At 34.0% G+C, this 20,222-nt stretch overlaps 1 protein-coding gene across 3 annotated transcripts in view; it reads left to right on the top strand.

Annotated features, from left to right (window-relative positions):
- OLFM3 (olfactomedin 3) overlaps positions 1-4,353 on the top strand; it is a 199,845-nt gene extending 195,492 nt beyond the window's left edge. For 2 of the 3 annotated variants that reach the window (XM_023191308.2, XM_023191306.2), the window contains 2 exons: positions 722-828; positions 1,991-4,353. In XM_023191308.2, the coding sequence (XP_023047076.1) occupies positions 722-828; positions 1,991-2,668 (785 nt within the window). In that variant the 3' untranslated portion in view covers positions 2,669-4,353. The remainder of the gene's footprint in view (positions 1-721; positions 829-1,990) is intronic. The other variant, XM_023191307.3, reaches the window with a different exon arrangement.
- The last annotated feature ends 15,869 nt before the right edge of the window (positions 4,354-20,222 follow it).

Raw genomic sequence — 20,222 nt, forward strand, 5'->3', positions numbered from 1 at the left:
ATCTCCAGACCTCGTGATCCGCCCGTCTCGGCCTCCCAAAGTGCTGGGATCTCATCTTTCATCTACATGTGACTTCAGGGTCTGAGGGTTTGAGTTTTGGGGGTTTTGTTCTTTGTGTGTTCATATCTGCCCTATCAGACCTGTTATCTGTATAAGGCATTTACCTTTAAAAGCGCTACATCTTTCTTATAGACTGTGGTTGAATTTTGTATTCTTATAGCCTGTAAAGTTATCTTTCTTGGGGACTGCTTCTTGGCCAATATAGAATGAAAATCAATTGGTAGTGTTTTTCTGGCTGGTATAAGTTATACATAGTCACAAAGCATAGGGACAGGGGAAGGGCAGGAGTTTCTATCCATCAATTAAACAGATCCATAGGCAATTTGCTTCATTTGTCTAACTTTTTACTTAAGAGAAGCTGCCACTGAATTGGTATAATGATAATGATGTCCCTCATTTATTTCTTTACAGATTGTACAAATCATTTCCTGCTTTAAAATTTTATGTTTAAAATTTGGAGCATTGAAAAAGCAGCTCCTCATGGTTCAATGTTCGGTTAAAGGCCCAGCACCCACTGTGAATAATCATTTATTCAGAAATGTTATATTAATCCCATGGATTGGCTTAGTTCTATGATCCCCTTCTTTGCTCTTAGTGTGAGTATGCGTACTGGAATCATTGGCTTTGTTCACCTAACATGCTTGTGTTTCTCTAATTTCAGCATGTGGCAAATTGATGAAAATCACAGGCCCAGTTACAGTCAAGACATCTGGAACTCGATTTGGTGCTTGGATGACAGATCCTTTAGCATCTGAAAAAAACAACAGAGTATGTTTCTCCCACAAACACCTTTGCTTAGAATTAAGTTCTGCTTACACTTTTTCTCTTCTGGGCTATTCATTTTCTTCAGGGATATTTGTTTGTACTTGAAAACTGTTACATAATTTGCAAATAATTTGTTTGGTATTAACATATCTAAGAAAGAATGGCAAATCTATTTTAGTAAAATGTTACATCTTCTAATTCATCAGTTTAGCAAATCTAATTTTATTGATTTTAGTCATGTTTTATGCTTGAGAAGGGCTAACTTCCTGTATACTCTTTCTAAAATATGTTCCTTAATATGAAAACATAGCACTAAATAAGTGAAAAACTCAAGGGCAAACTTCCCTGCATACTCTTTCTAAAGTATGTTCTTTAGTGTGAAAAAAATAGCACTAAATAAATGAAAAACTCAAGGGCAAAACCAATTTACTAAATAAGCTTAAATATCCCTGAAGTCTAGAAGTAATTTTAAAAGCAATGGCACTGAAACTTTGGGGGGTATTTTCATAAGCCGACAATGTTTGCGTTATATAAATCAATATACTAGAAACTTACCATAGCTCTATTTATGTCATATTACAGAACTCAGTGTAAATTAAGATTCTCTAGGGTTCCTTCCAAATAAGTCAGTTATTAAGTTAGTAAAATGGTTTCTTTAAAATGTAGTTGTACTTACAAGCTAGCCCAATAAACAAGTGTTTCTAGAAGATTCTATGGTACTTATTTCAGTTTAATATGCAAAACTAGACTATACATTTTTTTCAGAGCAAGAGATAGAATAAATGTAATTTGCTGAAGGTTATGTTTGCTGTAGTTTTCACTGATTGCATTATTTATCAGGTGTTGTAATTTGCATTGACATATGTTTGGTTCACTCAGTGATATGCACCAAATGGTCAGGAATTTAAAAAACAAAGAAAGAAAAAGCAAAAAAGCAAATTGATGTCAAGGTAGCAAATTCAGTTATTTCTTTTCCACATAGACAGACCATAGCAATATTTTTACAAAAGCCTGAAATGCATTGCAACAGGTCAGCAGTAAGATAGTGTGGCTTCCAGAGCCTGAGAATTATAATAATAAGTGCTGACTCTCACTGTCTTTCTTTTGGAATTATCAGAAAAGTACAGAATTTAGTCACTCCATTTACTTTTTTCCTTCTTCTCAGGTCTGGTACATGGACAGTTATACTAACAATAAAATTGTTCGTGAATACAAATCAATTGCAGACTTTGTCAGTGGGGCCGAATCAAGGACATACAACCTTCCTTTCAAGTGGGCAGGAACTAACCATGTTGTCTACAATGGCTCACTCTATTTTAACAAGTATCAGAGTAATATCATCATCAAATACAGCTTTGATATGGGGAGAGTGCTTGCCCAACGAAGCCTGGAGTATGCTGGTTTTCATAATGTTTACCCCTACACATGGGGTGGATTCTCTGACATCGACCTAATGGCTGATGAAATCGGGCTGTGGGCTGTGTATGCAACTAACCAGAATGCAGGCAATATTGTCATCAGCCAACTTAACCAAGATACCTTGGAGGTGATGAAGAGCTGGAGCACTGGCTACCCCAAGAGAAGTGCAGGGGAATCTTTCATGATCTGTGGGACACTGTATGTCACCAACTCCCACTTAACTGGAGCCAAGGTGTATTATTCCTATTCCACCAAAACCTCCACATATGAGTACACAGACATTCCCTTCCATAACCAATACTTTCACATATCCATGCTTGACTACAATGCAAGAGATCGAGCTCTTTATGCCTGGAACAATGGCCACCAGGTCCTGTTCAATGTCACCCTTTTCCATATCATCAAGACAGAGGATGACACATAGGCAAATGTGATATGTTTTCATTGATCTAAACAGTGTAATTTGTGATAAACTCTATAGGACCCCTTCCATTTTTTTCTTCATTATTATTTTTCATCATTTCTCCAAAGCAAAGCTTTTTTATTGTAAAGTTGGTGTTTCAAAAAAATAGCTGAGCTTGTCTAACTTACCATGTTGGAAACACATCTTAACTTCTAAATTTATAAGGCCTATCATGTCCTTGTCATGAAAAGCACTAAAACAAAAGAGTTTAAGTGGCTAAAGTCATAGTTTTGCAAGAGATAAATGATCTGCCTTATATTAGAGTCAGAGACTAATGGTGGCTTAAATGCATGAATGTCTTTTCTTTTTTCTTTTAACTGTCATTTTTTTACTGTCTTTTGCTCCATACTAGGAAATATTTTGGTAGGAATTAGAAGAACAAAAAGCACTTTTACCCCATCTATTTCTTTAAAAAAAAATGTAAGGATTTCATTTATATTGAAAAACAATATTAATCATTTTGTTGTTAACACAATTCTCTGATGCGGTGCTGTACAGTCATTTTTAAATCTCTTGCTAACATTTTATTGGCAGTATGTATTTCTACCATTGTAACCACCATTGTGCTACTGTATCTCTTCACTTCTGTGAAAGTAATATTTTTTTATAAAATACACTGAAATTTAATCTCAGTAATTGAGTCCATTTTCAAGTGTGGTCAAGAATAATCTTCTTGGCTTACCCCTTTACATAAGCATTATAAACTAAAATGAAAACTAAACCAGATACCTTACATAGAGTCTTTCTTTTACCCCAAGTTTATTGGGCCACTGACATTGAATGCAACACCTCTTTTCGTACACCTGAGTTACTCTGCTCACTCCACTGAATGCAACCCATATAGTTTTTTGCACAAGATGCAGCTGGATTCCAAATATTGGATTTGAGTTGACTCTACTCATTTCTTAAATAACTAAAGAAATTTTGTTTTTCATAGATAAATGTACTAGCATTTAATTTATATTTTACATACAACTTGCAATAATGAAATTTCTTATGTCAGGACCCTGAAAAGTACATAAGCACATTTGAAAACTATTAGAAAAAAAATTTCTGTAATGTCCTCTAGTTTAGATTATGAGCCTGGAGGAGTTATTGGCAAGATTTGTGCAAAACAAAATGATGGGGAGACTTGGGAGTTGTCTTTGTGGTTTCAAAAGTGTAAATAACCAATTCAGAAAACAAAATGGAAAAACAACCTCTTGTTACCTTGATTCACTGTATGTGGAAAAATAATGTAATTGAAAGGGAAGAGCTTGAATAATACTTACATTAATAACTCTACAAAACACATAATCAAACTATATATCAAGCGTTTCATTGAGTTTGACTGTTATTTTTCACATATTAAAAAAAATAGTTCCCTTAGGCAGCTTTATGGAAACTAATATGGATTGGTTTTACAATTTAAAAAGTATATTCTATAATAAATAATAAAACATTGTTTTAAATATTTAGTTTCACACATACATAATACCACAATTTTCTTTGAAAGATAAGGATGTAACAATTTAGATAAAGCATCATGTAAAGAAATCCTAATATGTAAGTGTAATTCATTTCAAATGTCACAAGTAAAGCATCATCCTCAAATATTTCACTGTCAAAATTGTAGAATTAAATGACCCAATATTGAAACTGTCAAAGTTTAACAATGATTTCTTTTTTTTTGCCCACAAAAAGTTAGCATGATTTAATGACTACTCTGGGTCCTTTTGCAATATTTTATTCTTTTTTTACAAGTTGATGTAAGCTCTGGTTTGCTACTGGGAGTTGGAAAATTTCGGAGATTCACTTGTCATTGCACACACACCACAAAAATAATCAGTCTGTGTTCCATATATTGAGTTTGTACGAGGAAAGGAAGTCACTTTAATTTTAAAAAAAGAATGAATTTTTAAGTAGAAAGCCTCTAATAGATATCTGTATCATCACTACTTGTTTGTTTAAAACAATGTTATATGGTACCACGTACATTCAAAATTTGGCTGATTACAGCTTATTCATGAGGTATGAAGCTTGCAAACCACTTCATTGTTTTCTAAGTAAGATTTTATTACCATTTCCAATTTATAGTGTATGTGCTGCTAGAGCAAGCACAGATATTGTTATTGTCACTGGAAGTGGGGAAACATGAATTTAAAAATGTGATAATTATTAAATATTTACAGTTTAAAAGCATTTTTCTTAATAAATTATCAGTTTTGTGCCTGAAATAAATAAGAACTACTCTATTCACTGTTTTTTAAATCTCCAACAAATAAAATAAATCTTATGAGGGAGATAATGAGTATTTTTAAATCATGCACATAATCAAAGCATTGGAGAAATCCAAGCTCAGAAAGTCTTAATCCTAACTGAACTATGTAACTGATATTTTCTGAATTAGCCAGATCATTAACAAGCTTTCATATCACTCATATAATAATATGTTCATGGTCTGATTGTGTCTGTGTGTTATTTGTGGCGCTTGAATCACATGCTTATTATTTGCACCTAAACTTACATCTACGAGTTCAGATAATGATAGTATTTCAGTATGTTTCCAATATGTAGAGATAAAAGAAAAAATGACAGCAGATGTGTTATATAAATAGAATTATGATTAGTTAAGGTTCATTACAAACTCAGTATCTCTGATTCGTGTCTCCATACTCATGAAGTCATTTCACCTTTGTAGTCAGTAGTATTCTCTCTGATGATGAAATGTTATCTTCAGAAAATGATGTTAATTTCTTATTGTTTCTTATTCTTAATAAGAAACAAGTTTTTATATCTTAAAATAATTACCAAATTTAGGTGTATGAATTTTTCAACCAGCAAAATTATTTTTAAAATGCAACTATATAAAATTATGCTTATGTTCATTTCAAAATAAAACCAATTATTTCCCTATTAAGCTAAGTTTTACATGTAATAGTTCTTTAGTGTTATTCTCCTTAAAGAATAATTTACAAAAATTTTAAAAACTTATCTGGTCACTTTAACTATTGCAGAGTATGTAAAAGCCAAGCTTTATAGAAATATAATATTTGGAAAACAGAATCAAAAATGTCATCTTGTTGAATTGATGGAATAGTTATGATTATATTCTTTATTGTACTCTATGTGATAAAGCTCCCATGACATGATCAAAGGATGGATGCTCATGTGAAGACACAGCAAGAAGGAATCACCTATGAAGCAGAAAAAGGCCCTCACCAGACACAGAATTTACTAGCACCTTGAGCTGGGACTTCCCAACCTCTAGAACTGGGCGAAACACATTTCTGTTGTTTATAAGCTTTAAAAAAAATGGACATCTAGAAAGGAAGTGTACTTCACTTTCTCCATCATCAGATGATAAGTAGAACATGAGATGTGCTACTATGAAATAGTCTACCTAGTGTTCCAGGAAAGGAGCATGAATTATATGCGAACTCTGTAGGATGAAACAAAGCCTTCATTACTTAATGTTTATAGCTTTAAACAGTTATTTATAGACAGGCCCAGAGTCATAAATATTCAGTTCAGCAAGCAATATCCTTACTGAAATCAAGATTATAGAATCATTTCTCATTCTAAAAGTTAACTAAACTCAGCATAAAACTATTAGCTAACAATTTGTCATTACTAGTGGCTTCAGAGAAAGTCTAGAACTTAATAAAATCTGTTCTTTTGAATTGTTGGACTTCTACTAGGAAATAAAATAATGACAGCATTAACTTATGGAAGAAGAAACAACTTCATGAAAAATTTGTCATTATTTTTCTAAGAAACCATGAATGCAAACCTTGAAAATCATTTGAATAAAGCATAGAAAACTATTGCTCTACTGTTTAGCCAATCAGAAAAAATAATGTTCCCTCCAACTGAATTTACCAAGCTGATTTATCTGACTTACGTCTTCAAATTATGTTATGCAGTTTTTCTCTTTTGGTTGATCTATTCCATCAGGCTTAGTGGAATTTTAATCCTGTTTGGAGCCTACTTTGTCTCCAAAATGTCAAACTGGTTGGCATAAAACTTACTCCCTTTGAAGCTCAGTTTATCAAGTGCCAAATAGGTTTTACAGATATAAATTATTATTAAATATGACTTACAAGTGACATAAAAGAAAAGAATAAAGTTGCACATTGCTAAGAGGATATAACTTTTATATTTTATATCTATGACAATCTTAAAACATAGTATTAATATAATTTTTCCTAGTTAAAGATATGAAGTGATATGGTGAACATGGAAAATTTCTCGGGAATATTTTAGTCCCCTGAGAAGTCTGCGAGTAAATCATACACATCTATGCAGTTCAGCATCATGTTTCATCCCTATCAATGTTATATTATGCCTGGAAGAGCTTGCAGCTGATTTTTATAAATGACTAAAATAGTGCCATAATATATATTCCCTACCACAATTTAGACTTGAAAACATTGGATATAAAGAGACATTTTAAGAAAATTAATATTTTGTGACAAAAAATGTTTAAATGGAGACAGAAATGAGCTGAATAAAAGAAACACTGACCATATAAGTATGTTATGGAAGCGTATCATGCTGCAGTAATACATTTCCAGCCAGCTGTTTGTCTATATCATTCTTGACTTAACATGAATTCATATATATTACCAGTGGATAGTCATCCAACTTTACAACCAGATACTACTGCGTTATGTATTCCCAGATGACATTCTAGATGCTAGGGTTATAGCTGTTAACAGACAAATAAGGTGTTCATGTGCTTACATTCTAATGGGAACAGGCTGCAACAAAAATAAGTTCTAATTGTATTAATTGCTGTGAAAAAATAAAAAAAAAATTATATGATAAAGAGTGACTGGTTGTTGCTAGGGGTAAGGTTAAGGGATAAGAGATAATGTTTAGAGGAGATAGTCAAGGGAGGTCTCCTGTAGAAGAAGCCTACCATGGTAAATTCGTACAAAGAATGAAACGTCATCACTTATTCCATGTAAAATAATATGTCCTCTTTATTTCTGTTCTTAGAAATCTATGGACCAAACATTCTTAACATTTCTCAGTTACAGAAGTTTTTTTTTTTATTATTTTTTTTTAAACTGAAGTCCAAAAATACCGTTCTGGGAATGGCTGAACCCCCTGAAACTATATGCTCTGAACCCCCTGAAACTATATGCTAAATGTAATATATAGATGTGGTTGTGCATTATTTCTGGTAGAGGATTTCCAGTTTTCATCAGATTTCCAAAGAAATCCATATCCCAGAATACCACAACTCTGTCAATTTAATCTAATTTAATCCCAAATTTATTAAATATCCTTTAACAAACACTGAATGGCTGTCATCTTTCTTGAAATCTTCAAGAATTTCAGCTTGATTCAGAAAGAAAAGAAATCAACATCCCATTATCAGTATTTTTTTTGTGTTTTGTTTTCATAAGAATTCAAGACAAAGTAGTTCCGTGTAAAACCTCTAAGGAGATTATATATATATATAGGTGTGTGTGTGTGTGTGTATAATGTATATTGTGTATGTATATATGTGTATATATGTATACATATATATGTGTTTATATGTATACATGTATATACACACACACACATATATATGTATGTGTATGTGTGTGTGTGTGTGTGTATGTATGTATATATCTGTATCCAGTTATTTTTCTGTGATAGAGCCTTACAGGCATGTTCTTGTTAGATTCAGTGACCCAAGAGTCTCTATTGTGAAGCCTATCCTACGCCTATTTGAGTCTGGAGAACATTGTCTTATAATGCTAATGCAGCCTTTTGGCAGCACCATTAGACTGTGACTGGAATTGAGCAAATGCAGTGTGCTCCATCAAATTTAACTGCAAATTCCTCTTCTGAAATTAGCTACTGCAGCAACATATACACAGAAAAGAGAAAGCTTTTAACACTTGCCATGGTTTAGAAACTATGGTGGTTGACGTGCACATAATCTACAGCTTCAGGATTTTAAAAAATGTTTTTATTTAAAAAACTACAGTCACACACAGATAAAGTAATGCTGAGTACAGAATTGAGGCTGTTTCCATCAGTGATGTTTACTTTGATTTTTTCTCATGAAGGACTTGAGAAGACTTACCCATTAGCTTCCATTTCAATGTAAACCAAAAATAATAAAACTAAGTATTTTCATTCTCTAGTAACTTTATTAAACTTCGTTAGAAACTATTATTGGAATATGAAGTATGCATAGAAAAAGAAGTTGAACAATTTCTTACATCAGATTTTTATGAAAAGATAAAATCGATTATAATGTAAATAAATGCCTGTTCCAAGTATTTATTCTCAGCAAGTATCTTCCAACTTTTTCTGTTCACTCAGTGATTTCAGCTCTCATTCAATCAATTTTCCGATCTCCATCTCTATGCCCAGAATTTGGTGCCCTGTTTGGAAATGATTCTTTTGTTTACTGACCTCTGTTACTTTTCCTGTATAACCAGTTTTACTTTTTCCTTTGGCCAAGGAGTACTGCCATCAGCTACAGCTTTATGAAATGTTCCCTGACGAAGTAAGCCATTATTTTCCAAATCAGATGAAAGAGTGAGTTATATAGCCTCCCTCATAATTCACTTCAAGGTTAACCTCGAACTCCCTTTCATTAAATTTTGATTCATCTTTTAGAATTTACTTAAGACATCATCTTATTTCATACAAAACCATCATTATTTTGTGTTCCCTTTGTATTGATTTTGTATTATCAAATTATCACACCACATTGCAATGATTTGCTTCCTTCATGTTAGTGTGGACTCCTCAAGAATGGGGTCAATGGAATATTTGCCTTACATACCTGCCCCAGCAAAGTGTCTGACAGAGTAATACCAAAATTAGTGTTAATAACCAAAGAAGTATAAGACTAAGTAGTCAAGTAACTTCTTTACCATATATAAAAACACTAAAATATTTGTTTCATTCTGGGAACATCATGATAAATTAACTTTTCCAAATTTATTTTATTGGAAATAAATTTCTATATCCTATTAAGGCAAAATTCTAAAGATAAGAAGTGTCAAAAAGGTAAAACTAGGCTTAATTCGCTCTCTTGGATTAGTGGGCCCCTCCTGATACAGTACATTTTATTCCAGGAAAAAGAAGCTTAAAAGGGCTCCCATAGTTATTTTTATTATTTTTCTCATTAATACCTGTTTTTAAAATTTGAAAAAAAAAAAATCATTTTAACTTTCACCCACTCAACATTTGATTCCCGACTTTTCCCTTTTTCTCCTGTGAGTAAAAACTTTTCATAGAAATATGATTTGTCTTTGGCAGAGCAGACAGGATTTTATCAAAGGGACATGTACTACCAAGGCCAGGGAAAGATGAAGGAGTTACCCCCTCCTTTCTTAGCCCGTGTTTTCATGGGGTACACCAACAAGAAGCCTGATGTTCATTAATCCGTCTGGTTTCTAAGTAAGTGCACCTGGCAATGCCTTTTAAGTAACATCAGTGAAGAACAATTCTTTATATAATGTAAGCAATTCTTCCAGAAGGCAGACTATTTGCTCTAAAGTTAAATATAATGATACGTCTTTGAGCAAGGTATTTTTTTTGTTTGTTTTTTGTTTTTCTGTAAATGAAAATATTGGGCATAGTTTTCAAAAGCTACTCTTTTGAGCTTGAGGTTTTCCTCAGAGTCTGCCATAAAGGGGTAGATGAACTTAATTGAGATGATATAATAAACCACAAACTCTTTCTTCAGTTCCAATAAAGACAACCTTACTTTTATCTACTTTTAAAAATGTTTCTGTGTTGGCTTTTTTTGTTTTGTTTTGTTTTGGTCAGAAAGCATATTGTGGTTTAAAAAAAATAGTATGAAAACCACTTAACCAGATGGTCTCTGAGCTTTCTTTCTGCTCTAACCTTCTACTATTCTGTGATTCTAAAAGATCAGTAAAGACTGCGCATGAACGGGGACTAATGGTTCTGTAGTTCAGATTGAAAGGGAAAATACCAAAGGGAAAGGAGAGATAAAATAAAAGTTGATTAATTCAGTTTCCAAAAGTTTTTAAGTAGTTTCCGGAGAGTTACCTACTTTATGTTAAAACTAAGACAAACATTTCATATTGCTATTATTTGACTAAACTTGCTACCTAACTAGGAATATTCTCTCCCTCACCTCAGTTCAAAAGTCTATGGCTCTTTCCTCGTTACACTACTTTTAAGAACTCCTCCTCTCACTTCCTTCAACTATTACTGAATGACTTCCAAATTCATCTCACGTCTGCAATTTTAGCATTTCTAGCTATCTAAATATCTGTATGCAAATGTTCAATGAATTTAAAGGTAATATCTCCATAAATGAACTAATCTCTCCCACACCGTCTTCCTAGGGGATACAAAGTCTAATCTCCTTCAAACAGTATACACAACCCTTCATCATCCTCAATAAATAAGAATTTAGGTTTCACGCCTCATCATGTTTTCCCTTCTGTCACTTCTACCTATAACACTATCTGTCATATCTTTCTTAAATGGTTACTTCTTGCCCCTGTTTCAGAGATGAGCTTAACTTTTTGTTCTTTTATGAAGCTTTCCTAACTATTCCCTTAGGTGTGTGATTTGCTCTTTTGTGTGTGCTGTCATATTACCTTGTACTTACCTCTATCACAGCAATTGTACTACAAATAAATATCTATTTACTTGTCCACTTCCCACCATAGACTATGAATCTCCTGGAGTCAAGAACAATATTTATATTAACATAGTGATCTCTGCTAAGTAGGTTCTATATGTTGCTAGCTTGACCAGCTAAACCATTATATTTGATCAATAATATCACTATTCTTCTGGACACATTTAACTCTTCCATCACCTTCATTCCCTGTGTCCAAATTCTTAATAGCATACACAAATCTGTTATTTCTTCTTCCAAAAGGCTTTCTCCTCAATCACAGTGACTCACACCAGCATTACAAGTGACAGAAGGTCTCACCATCTTCTATCCGGAAAATGTACTACAACATGCTGCTGGCATATATCTCTTCTTCTACTCTCTCCACACAAAATGTAACCTGCATTATTCCATCACGTTCATATTCATAAAACATTTATAACACACCTTTGCTCATCAATGAACCACTTTCTGTTTCCCATTACATCAATTTCAAGCTGAATTGGCAGAATTCGCCGAACATTTAGAACTTAGTTTTCATTATTCTCCAAAATACTCATCCAGCCATTCAGTTCCCATCCTTGTCCACAAATGTATAATATAGACATCTTTCCTCTAAGCTTATCTAGTATCCACATTCTGAATGTCATCTTTCCTCTCTTGTCGAAATCTTCACTTACGCTTCTTGGACCAATATAATGCCTACTCAGGCCAAATAATTCTGTATATAGCATCAACATTAGAAAGAAAGGTAAAACAAGAGTCACACAAATTTAAAAGAAAGTATGTGTTTTTGGTTTCTGCAGGAGGATACAGTGATATTGGTGAAATGATTTTCAGGAAAGAGCAAGTTCACATATCTATTATACAAACAAACATAAAACCTTGCCCTTGACATTATAGCACAATTAATTACTTTCCCAAATATATGTGAGCTGTTTGTCAGACCAATTTCTGTCAGAAGCTGACTAATGGTGCTATACAATCTGCTCAAATAAACCTTGTTTTTGAACCAGCATTTCACCACAGCAACTCGTATTAGGTGCATTACTCTGGAGGAATGATTCAATTTCTAGTGGTTCTAAGAAACAGAAGCAAAGACTCCTCTAATGAATCTCCAAAGGGAATTGGAGTATTTATTATTACATAACTATGTTTGTACTACAGGTTCAACTGTAGTACAAAGGCTTTATCTTCTCTAGGGCTTTCTTTAGGCTGATTTTGAGGCGTCTTAGGTCCAGTGAAAGCTTCTTGACACTTTAATAAACATTAGGTTTATCTCACCAAAACCAGGGAGATCCCCAAAAGCAGTTTAGATCCTAAATGAATAATAAATAAAAGATAAAGGAGCCGGGCGCGGTGCCTCAAGCCTGTAATCCCAGCATTTTGGGAGGTCGAGGCGGGCGGATCACGAGGTCAGGAGATCGAGACCATCCTGGCTAATACGGTGAAATCCCGTCTCTATTAAAAAATAAAAAAAAATTAACCGGGCGTGGTGGCGGGCGCCTGTAGTCTCAACTACTCGGGAGACTGAGGCAGGAGAACGGCTTGAACCCGGGAGGCGGAGCTTGCAGTGAGCCGAGATTAGGCCACCGCACTCCAGCCTAGGCGACAGAGTGAGACTCCGTCTCAAAAAAAAAAAAAAAAAAGAAAAGAAAAGAAAAGAAAAGAAAACATAAAAGCAATGTAGAAGATAAAGACAAGCTTTTAGTAAGAATTAAAAAAAAAAAAAAGTTTAAGCTATATACAAGATGACTGAATTGAAACAATTCATTCCTTCATTCAGTAAATATCTATGGTGTGTTCAAAAAATACCAAGTGTATTTACTAAATAAACTAGATACTGGTTACTGTGGACATAGAAACTAATTAAAGGCAGACTTAAGGGCATCTTTTATGAACTTTGCAGTCCACAGTGCCTGATCAAGTTCGTCCTGAATTTCATAAGTGCAAGAGGAATTTCATAAGAGCCACTGATGACCAATGAGAACATCTCTGTTTCTCACCGTGTGCTCTGTGGGCTTATTTTCTCTGTTGGTCACTTTGTTAAATGCTGCAAGACTCAGTTTTGTATTTTTGAACCTGCTTATTTTCTCTAATTTTCATACACTGCCAAACAGCGAGTAAATACCATTATAACAGAGACTATCGCTGTGTTACTGATGTTTTTAGTTGCAGTGCCTAGATTAGTGGCTGGGATATAGAGGTTTCCCAATGAATATTGAAAAAAAAATGAATGAACAAATGAAAGAATGAAGCAATCAATTGTTTAAAAAACATTATCTCAAAGTCGGAATTCCAACGTGTATATCTTAACATCTGATATTGTTTAGTTGTTTCTTTCTCTGTTCATTTTTTAATGCTTTGAAATTTTTGTGTTCATATACATCAAAAAAAAAAAAAAAAAGGATTAAATACATGCTTGCCTAAACACAGTTATTAGGTAGCAGGTTAAAAGAAACCTCAAGTCTGGAGTCTACAATAACAGCAGTCAAATGCCTTGGTTATTTTTACCTGTAATGTGGTAACAGTGGAACAACACGCTTAAGACTTCGTACAACAATTGTTAACTACTACTCCACCACTACTCATACCAATAATAATACTAAACTAACAGCAGGGAAGATTTGCACTTCTGTGGTCAGCTTAATTTTTTAAAAATCAGATTGAAACAGAGATGAGTATTTCAGAATGTAGGGTTAAATTTCTTTTACCTCATCTCTTAATCGTATCTGTGGAACCATAACCAAAGAATGAACCATTGAGAGAGAAATTTTCTTCTTCTCTAATAATAAATGAGATAAGTCTTCTCTGTTATTTTTTTTTTCTAATCAGAATTTTAGTGTTCCACTTTTATAGCTAGGCCGTTTAGCCCTTCTGTTCTTACAGCTTGCAGGCAATTGAAAACTCCTTATTTTTCCCTAAGAGAGGTAGAGATCCACAGTATAAAGTCAGCATTTTCTTAAAAATCATCGACATCTGTTGCAGTCATAAGTATCTTGCCTTTTGAGGCTCCCCAGAACATCCTGCAGACAGAACTTTTCCCACACCTACTGCTTCAGCCAGAAAAATAAAATAAATGCTTTGCAAGACAGATGTAATAGTCTAAGGAAACAGAATACAGTTGAGTAAAGAAAGCATAAAGCCTGCAGTGCTGCATATGATGTAGGAAAGGAATCTGATTAAATTAGATGTATTGGGCCATTTACCCATGTTCCCATTTCTATTTTCCCCAAATGTCACAGAAGTGTCATAGGATAAAAAGATAATAAGAAAAGTTAAGTCCACCAGGTCATCTCCTACATCTAAAAACTGTGTTTTCACTTTATTGACTTCCAAAATTCTTAAATCAAACCATGTAGTCTTCAGATCATGTTGATGTTGTATATTTTATCTTCTATATCTTAGACCCTCAGAACCACAGGAGTTGTAAAATCTCATTTTACCAGAAACTTTCAGATAGTCAAGAGGCCAGACTGCAGACTTTAATCTTCAGAAGAATCATACTGAGTTTTAGTCCCCAGCAGAGAAAGCTGCTTCTACCTTTCTTGTTATTAACAGGTAGGTTGTGTTAAGATGATTTCATTTTTATTGAATGCCATCTATTAACTGGCTAGTACTAAATCTTTCATTTGTCAAAGCCTAAATTGCTTATCTGCATGAGATACAAGTTTTCTAAGCATGAGAAATGACCCTCAAACAGTAATGCATAATTCATTATAAGGTATGTTAATCAAAGCTATTTTTAAAAACAAAGACATACAATGAGGCTGATATTTTGGGCAACTATTGAAAAAGAAAAGTAAAGGTGAAAAAGGTAATCTGGATTGTAGTTTATATTCATCACTACTTCTAATGGCAAGGATCAAAGGAAGACCTTACTTGCTAAGAATCGAATTTTCCTTCTCCTTTTCCCTGTGACTCATGGTAAAGAGTAAAAGGGAAGCAAGAGAACTCTGAGAGTTCCTGACAAGAACTTCCTGTTTCCCCATCCTACTACCCAAGGTTCACAGCCTGAGATCAGCCCGTCTAATACCCTTGGTTCAAGAAACCTAAAACTAGAGTTCAGTCTACTTTCCTATGACATGTACATTCACTTTCAGATTTGTGACTCCCAACCAGTTTGTCCTCCGGAACTCAAAATTGGTCATAAAAAATATCCCCCACCTTTCTAACCTCTGCTCCCAAAGCTCTGTTCATCTTGATCTAATGGAAGCCTGCCTACAGTAACAGTTCTTAAGCTTAGCTCGATTTTCTGGAGAAGTATCTGTTGGCTTTTTGCTTGCTTTTTAAAAACACTTTTCAGAGCAGTTTCAGGTTCAAAGCAAAACTGCACAGAAGGTACAGAGACTTCCCACATGCTTCCTGTCCCTACACAGGCAAAATTTCCCTCATTGTCAACAGCCTGCGTCAGAGTGCTTCATATGTTAGAGTTGAGAAACCTACACTGACACATCATTATCACCCAGAGTTCATAGTTTACATCAGGGTTCACTCTTGGTGTTGTACATTCTATGAGAATGGACAAATGTGTAATGGCATGTATCCACTATTAGAGTATCATACAGAGTAATTTTACTGCCTTATAAATCTCCAGTTCTCCACCTATTCATGCCTCCCTCCCTCCTAACTCCTAGCAACCACTGATCTTTTTACTATCTCCACAGTATAGTCTTCTTCAGAACGTTGTGATGTGTAATTGGAATCATATAATCTGTGGTCTTTTCACATTGGTTTCTTTCACTTAGTAATATGCATTTAAGTTTTCTACATGTCTTTTCATTGCTTGATAATTCATTTCTTCTTAGCACTCACTACTAATCCATTTTCTGGATGCACCACAGTTTATTTATCCATTCATCTACTGAATTGCATTGTGGTTGCTTCCAAGTTTTAACAATTACAAAATGAAGCTGATATAAACATCTGTGTATAGGGTTTTGTGTATACAAAAGTTTTCCATTTCTTTGGGTCAATCCAAGGAGGAAAATTGCTAGATTCTATGGTAAGAGTGTGTTTAGTTTTATAAGGAACTGCCAAACAATATTCCAAAGTGACTACACCATTTTGAGTTCCTATCAGCAATAAACAAATGTTCCTGTTGCTTCACATCTTCCCCAGCATTTGATATTATTAGTGCTCTGGATTTTATCCATTCTAATAGTGTAGTAGTGCTTCGTTGCTGCTTTAATTTACATTTATCTGATGACATATGATGTGGAGAATTGTTTCATATGATTGTTTGCTATCTGTATATCTTCTTTAGTGAGGTGTCTGTGAAAGTCTTTAGCGCATTTTTAATTGGGTTGTTTGTGGTCTTATTGTTGAGTTTTAAGAATTATTTGTATATTTTGGATGATAGTCCTTTATCTGATATGTCTTTTACAAATATTTTCTCCCAGCCTGTGGATTGTCTTTTCATTCTTTTGACTGTGTGTTTCACAAAGCAGTGATTTTTAATTTTAATAAATTTTTATCATTTTTTTCATAAATTGTGCCTTTGGTGTTGAAACTGAAAAATAATTGCCAAACCAAAGGTCACCTAGATTTTCTCCTACGTTTTCTTCTAGGAATTTTACAGTTTTATGTTTTACATTTAGATCTCTGATCCATTTTGAGTTAATTTTTGTGAAGGATGACCAACTATTCCAGCATCATTCATTGAAAAGACTATATTTTCACTATTGCATTATCTTTGTTTCTTTGTCAAAGATCAGCTGACTCTCTTTGCATGTTTCACTAGCCTTTTTATACTGTTCTCTGGAATCTACTCTCCATGGATTCTGATTGACTTGGTCTTGGATGGGGTCCAGCAGCAGTATTGCTTTTAGCGTTTCTGAGGAGATGTTAACGTTTCTAGTAAGCTATCATCGCTGAGAACCTCTACTGAGTCTAATGGAAAACTAGCTCTCCCCAAGGGACATAACTTTCTCTTTCAAAGAAGGCTATTTCCTCTCTCACTGGTCCTCATACACCTGGGTCTAGAGGTGAGTTTGAGTTTCCTCTGCTCTTCATTGCCACTCACTGTCCACTCATTGAAGCAGCACCATTGCTCAGTTTTGAGTCTCTTGTTGTCAGGCTTCAGCATCATTAAATTTTCTTGTAGAATCTTCTGCAGACCTTTAGATCTTACTCCTTTTTTCCCAATATTTTGCATCCTGGCTCATCATTGCTGTCTCCAACACTATAACTGTAGATGATCTTCCAACACTGGAACTTCTCAATTCCTTAACCTACTGACTGGTGGCCTAATCCTAAACTACCTGATCATGTGGTCAAACTCCCAGATAAGAGTGTATATACACAGATTGCTTTTCTTGTGGAAGCTTTTTCTTTTTAGAGAATTAGCATCCTCCTTACTGAGATAGCACTGCTTTTTTCTTTTTAACCAAAAAGCAAAAGTAATCAATTCATCACACAAAAAAAGTTGGGGAATTGCATCAACCCTATAGATGGTGGTATAGAAAAAACCACATTTCATGACAAGACTATAAGTCAAATTCCATCACTATTACCTTAAGGTATTAGAATTTTTATATATTACATGATTCTCAACATAAAATATTTTCCCACATTTATACTTTTGTTGTTACTAAATAAAGAATTAGATTATGATACAATTAAGTATAAAGAGATTTGACCTATTATATCATATGCCACAAGCAAGGTTTTCTATTAGGCAATTAGTCAGTTTTCTAATTAAAATAAATGTGTTTCAATCATCCTGTTCCATATAGGAAAGGAAAAAATGACTTTAATAATTGCGCATTGCATTTCTATAGCCACTTTCATCTAAGAAGCTCAAAGAACTAATTTAATTAAACCTCCAAATACTCCCATGAAGTAAGTGTTATTATTTCCATTTGACAAAGGCATAAATGAAGTCACAGAAAGATTAACTAACTTTCTTGTGGCTATACTGTGAATTATAGGGAGGTCAGAATAAATGCTCCAATCTCAGAAAGATTGCTCTCTATAGTATAGGTTGACAATCTCTCAGTATCATTGGCTTAACTTCTGCTTGTGATTGGAGCAGTGGGGATTTTAATTCTTCATTAGTTGGGGGAAACTGAAGCATAAAATTTACAAAATGTTTTAGATTTTCATTTTTGTATCATACTTTCTGGAATGGTATTCATTTGCGGCAAATTCTGGTAATATTTTCTTCCCTTTTCAGTCAAACATTTTCTATCAACATATTCCCTCTTTTTTTGTATAATTAGGTAGCTTAATCCCAAAAAGCAAAGCTGTTTACTTTTAATTAAGGAGTGAATTGTGCTTCAAAGTTTCATGGGAAATTTTCAAAATCTCTACCTAATCTTTTCTTAATGAAATGGATCTCATGGTTGCTCTGTTTGTGTTAGTCACAGTACATGCTGTACATGAATTTAAGGAATATATTGAACAAATAAAGTTAAAATATAGCAGGAATTATTCATTATCCATGGGATGAATATGCAGACATTTTCAAGGGCAAAAGTTTATCATTATATTAAATTACTATATAGAATTATCTTATTTTTGTCATAAGTCAGTTTTTTGCCATTGATTTCTTACCTTTCAACCAAGGAGACTAGCATCCCTTTCAAAGCTTAATATTTTTAGAAAAGTCCATCTAGTCTCAGCTAATCACATAATATTCTAGAGATGTTGAGACCAGTGGGATCAAATGAATAAAATAAAGATATACTACTTCTTAACGTTAAGTAATGTATTAGTCAGCTTGGGCTGCAACAGAATACCACAGACTTTGGGGCTTAAAGAATGGAAATTCATTTTTTCACAGTTCGGGAGGCTAGAAGTCCAAGGTCAAGGCACCAGCAGGGTTGCTTTCTGGAGAGGCCTCTCTTCCTATTATGCAAATGGCTGCGGTCTTGCTGCAATCTCACAGGACCTTCCCTCTACATTTGTGGAGAGAAAGGGATGTTTGTTGTCTCTTCCTTATCTTAAGAGGACACCAATCCCATTGGGTTAGAATCTCACTTTATTTAACCTTAATTACCTCCATAAAATCCTATCTTCAAATACAGTCACAATAGGGAGTAAGACTTCAACATTTACATTTTGGGAAGTCACAATTTGGTCTATAATAACTAATTTCTGTCTTAGTTGATAAAGCAGAAGAAAACGGCCCATTGCTATGTTTAGGAACTCTCACATGCCAGGATGACCCTGATCAAGAAAGACATAATTTAACACTCTTAAAGCAGCATGTATCCAGATTTTTTAAAAGGTCTGTATTATTTAAAAGAAGGCAAATTCCATGGTTCTCTGCTAATTGCTAATTCAAGTTCCACTTTTCAATCTGCTCTGCCACTCACCCCCATTCATCAACAGGACTGCCACTCTAGGCCTGGGACACTCTTCATTTGAAGCCTACTCCTCTTTGAGTATGTTCAAAACATAGTTCCATTTCAACTTTCAAAAGCAAGTAATGTCATGTGGCAAAATTTTTATTCATATCATAAATCATATTATAAATCAAAATATCTGAAATTTAGTCCTAGCTCTGACACTTAATGACACTATATAATCTCAAGAACACCATTTAAAATTATTTTCCTTCCAGCTTCAACTTTTATTACTACTTCCAAAAGAATATCTAGGATTAAAAGACGATAAGCGCTTAAATATATGTATTGGAGAAATACTGACAAATTAAACTGGTAACTCAGCAAATGGTTATGGCCTTCAAATAAAGTGAACCATTAAGAACCATTTAGAAGCATAAATGGACAGATGAAAAGGGACATGGTAATCAATTTTTGAGAACCCTGATTTAGACCTGAATAACATGCAAAACAAGCCTTTAAAAGTTACTGGCAATTTTTTTCCTGCATTTCAAAATAAAGGGATACATGTGCAGAACGTGTAGGTTTGTTCCATAGGTATATATGTGCCGTGGTCATTTGCTGC

Source organism: Piliocolobus tephrosceles, chromosome 1, assembly GCF_002776525.5.
Source record: "Piliocolobus tephrosceles isolate RC106 chromosome 1, ASM277652v3, whole genome shotgun sequence".
Lineage (NCBI taxonomy): Eukaryota > Metazoa > Chordata > Mammalia > Primates > Cercopithecidae > Piliocolobus > Piliocolobus tephrosceles.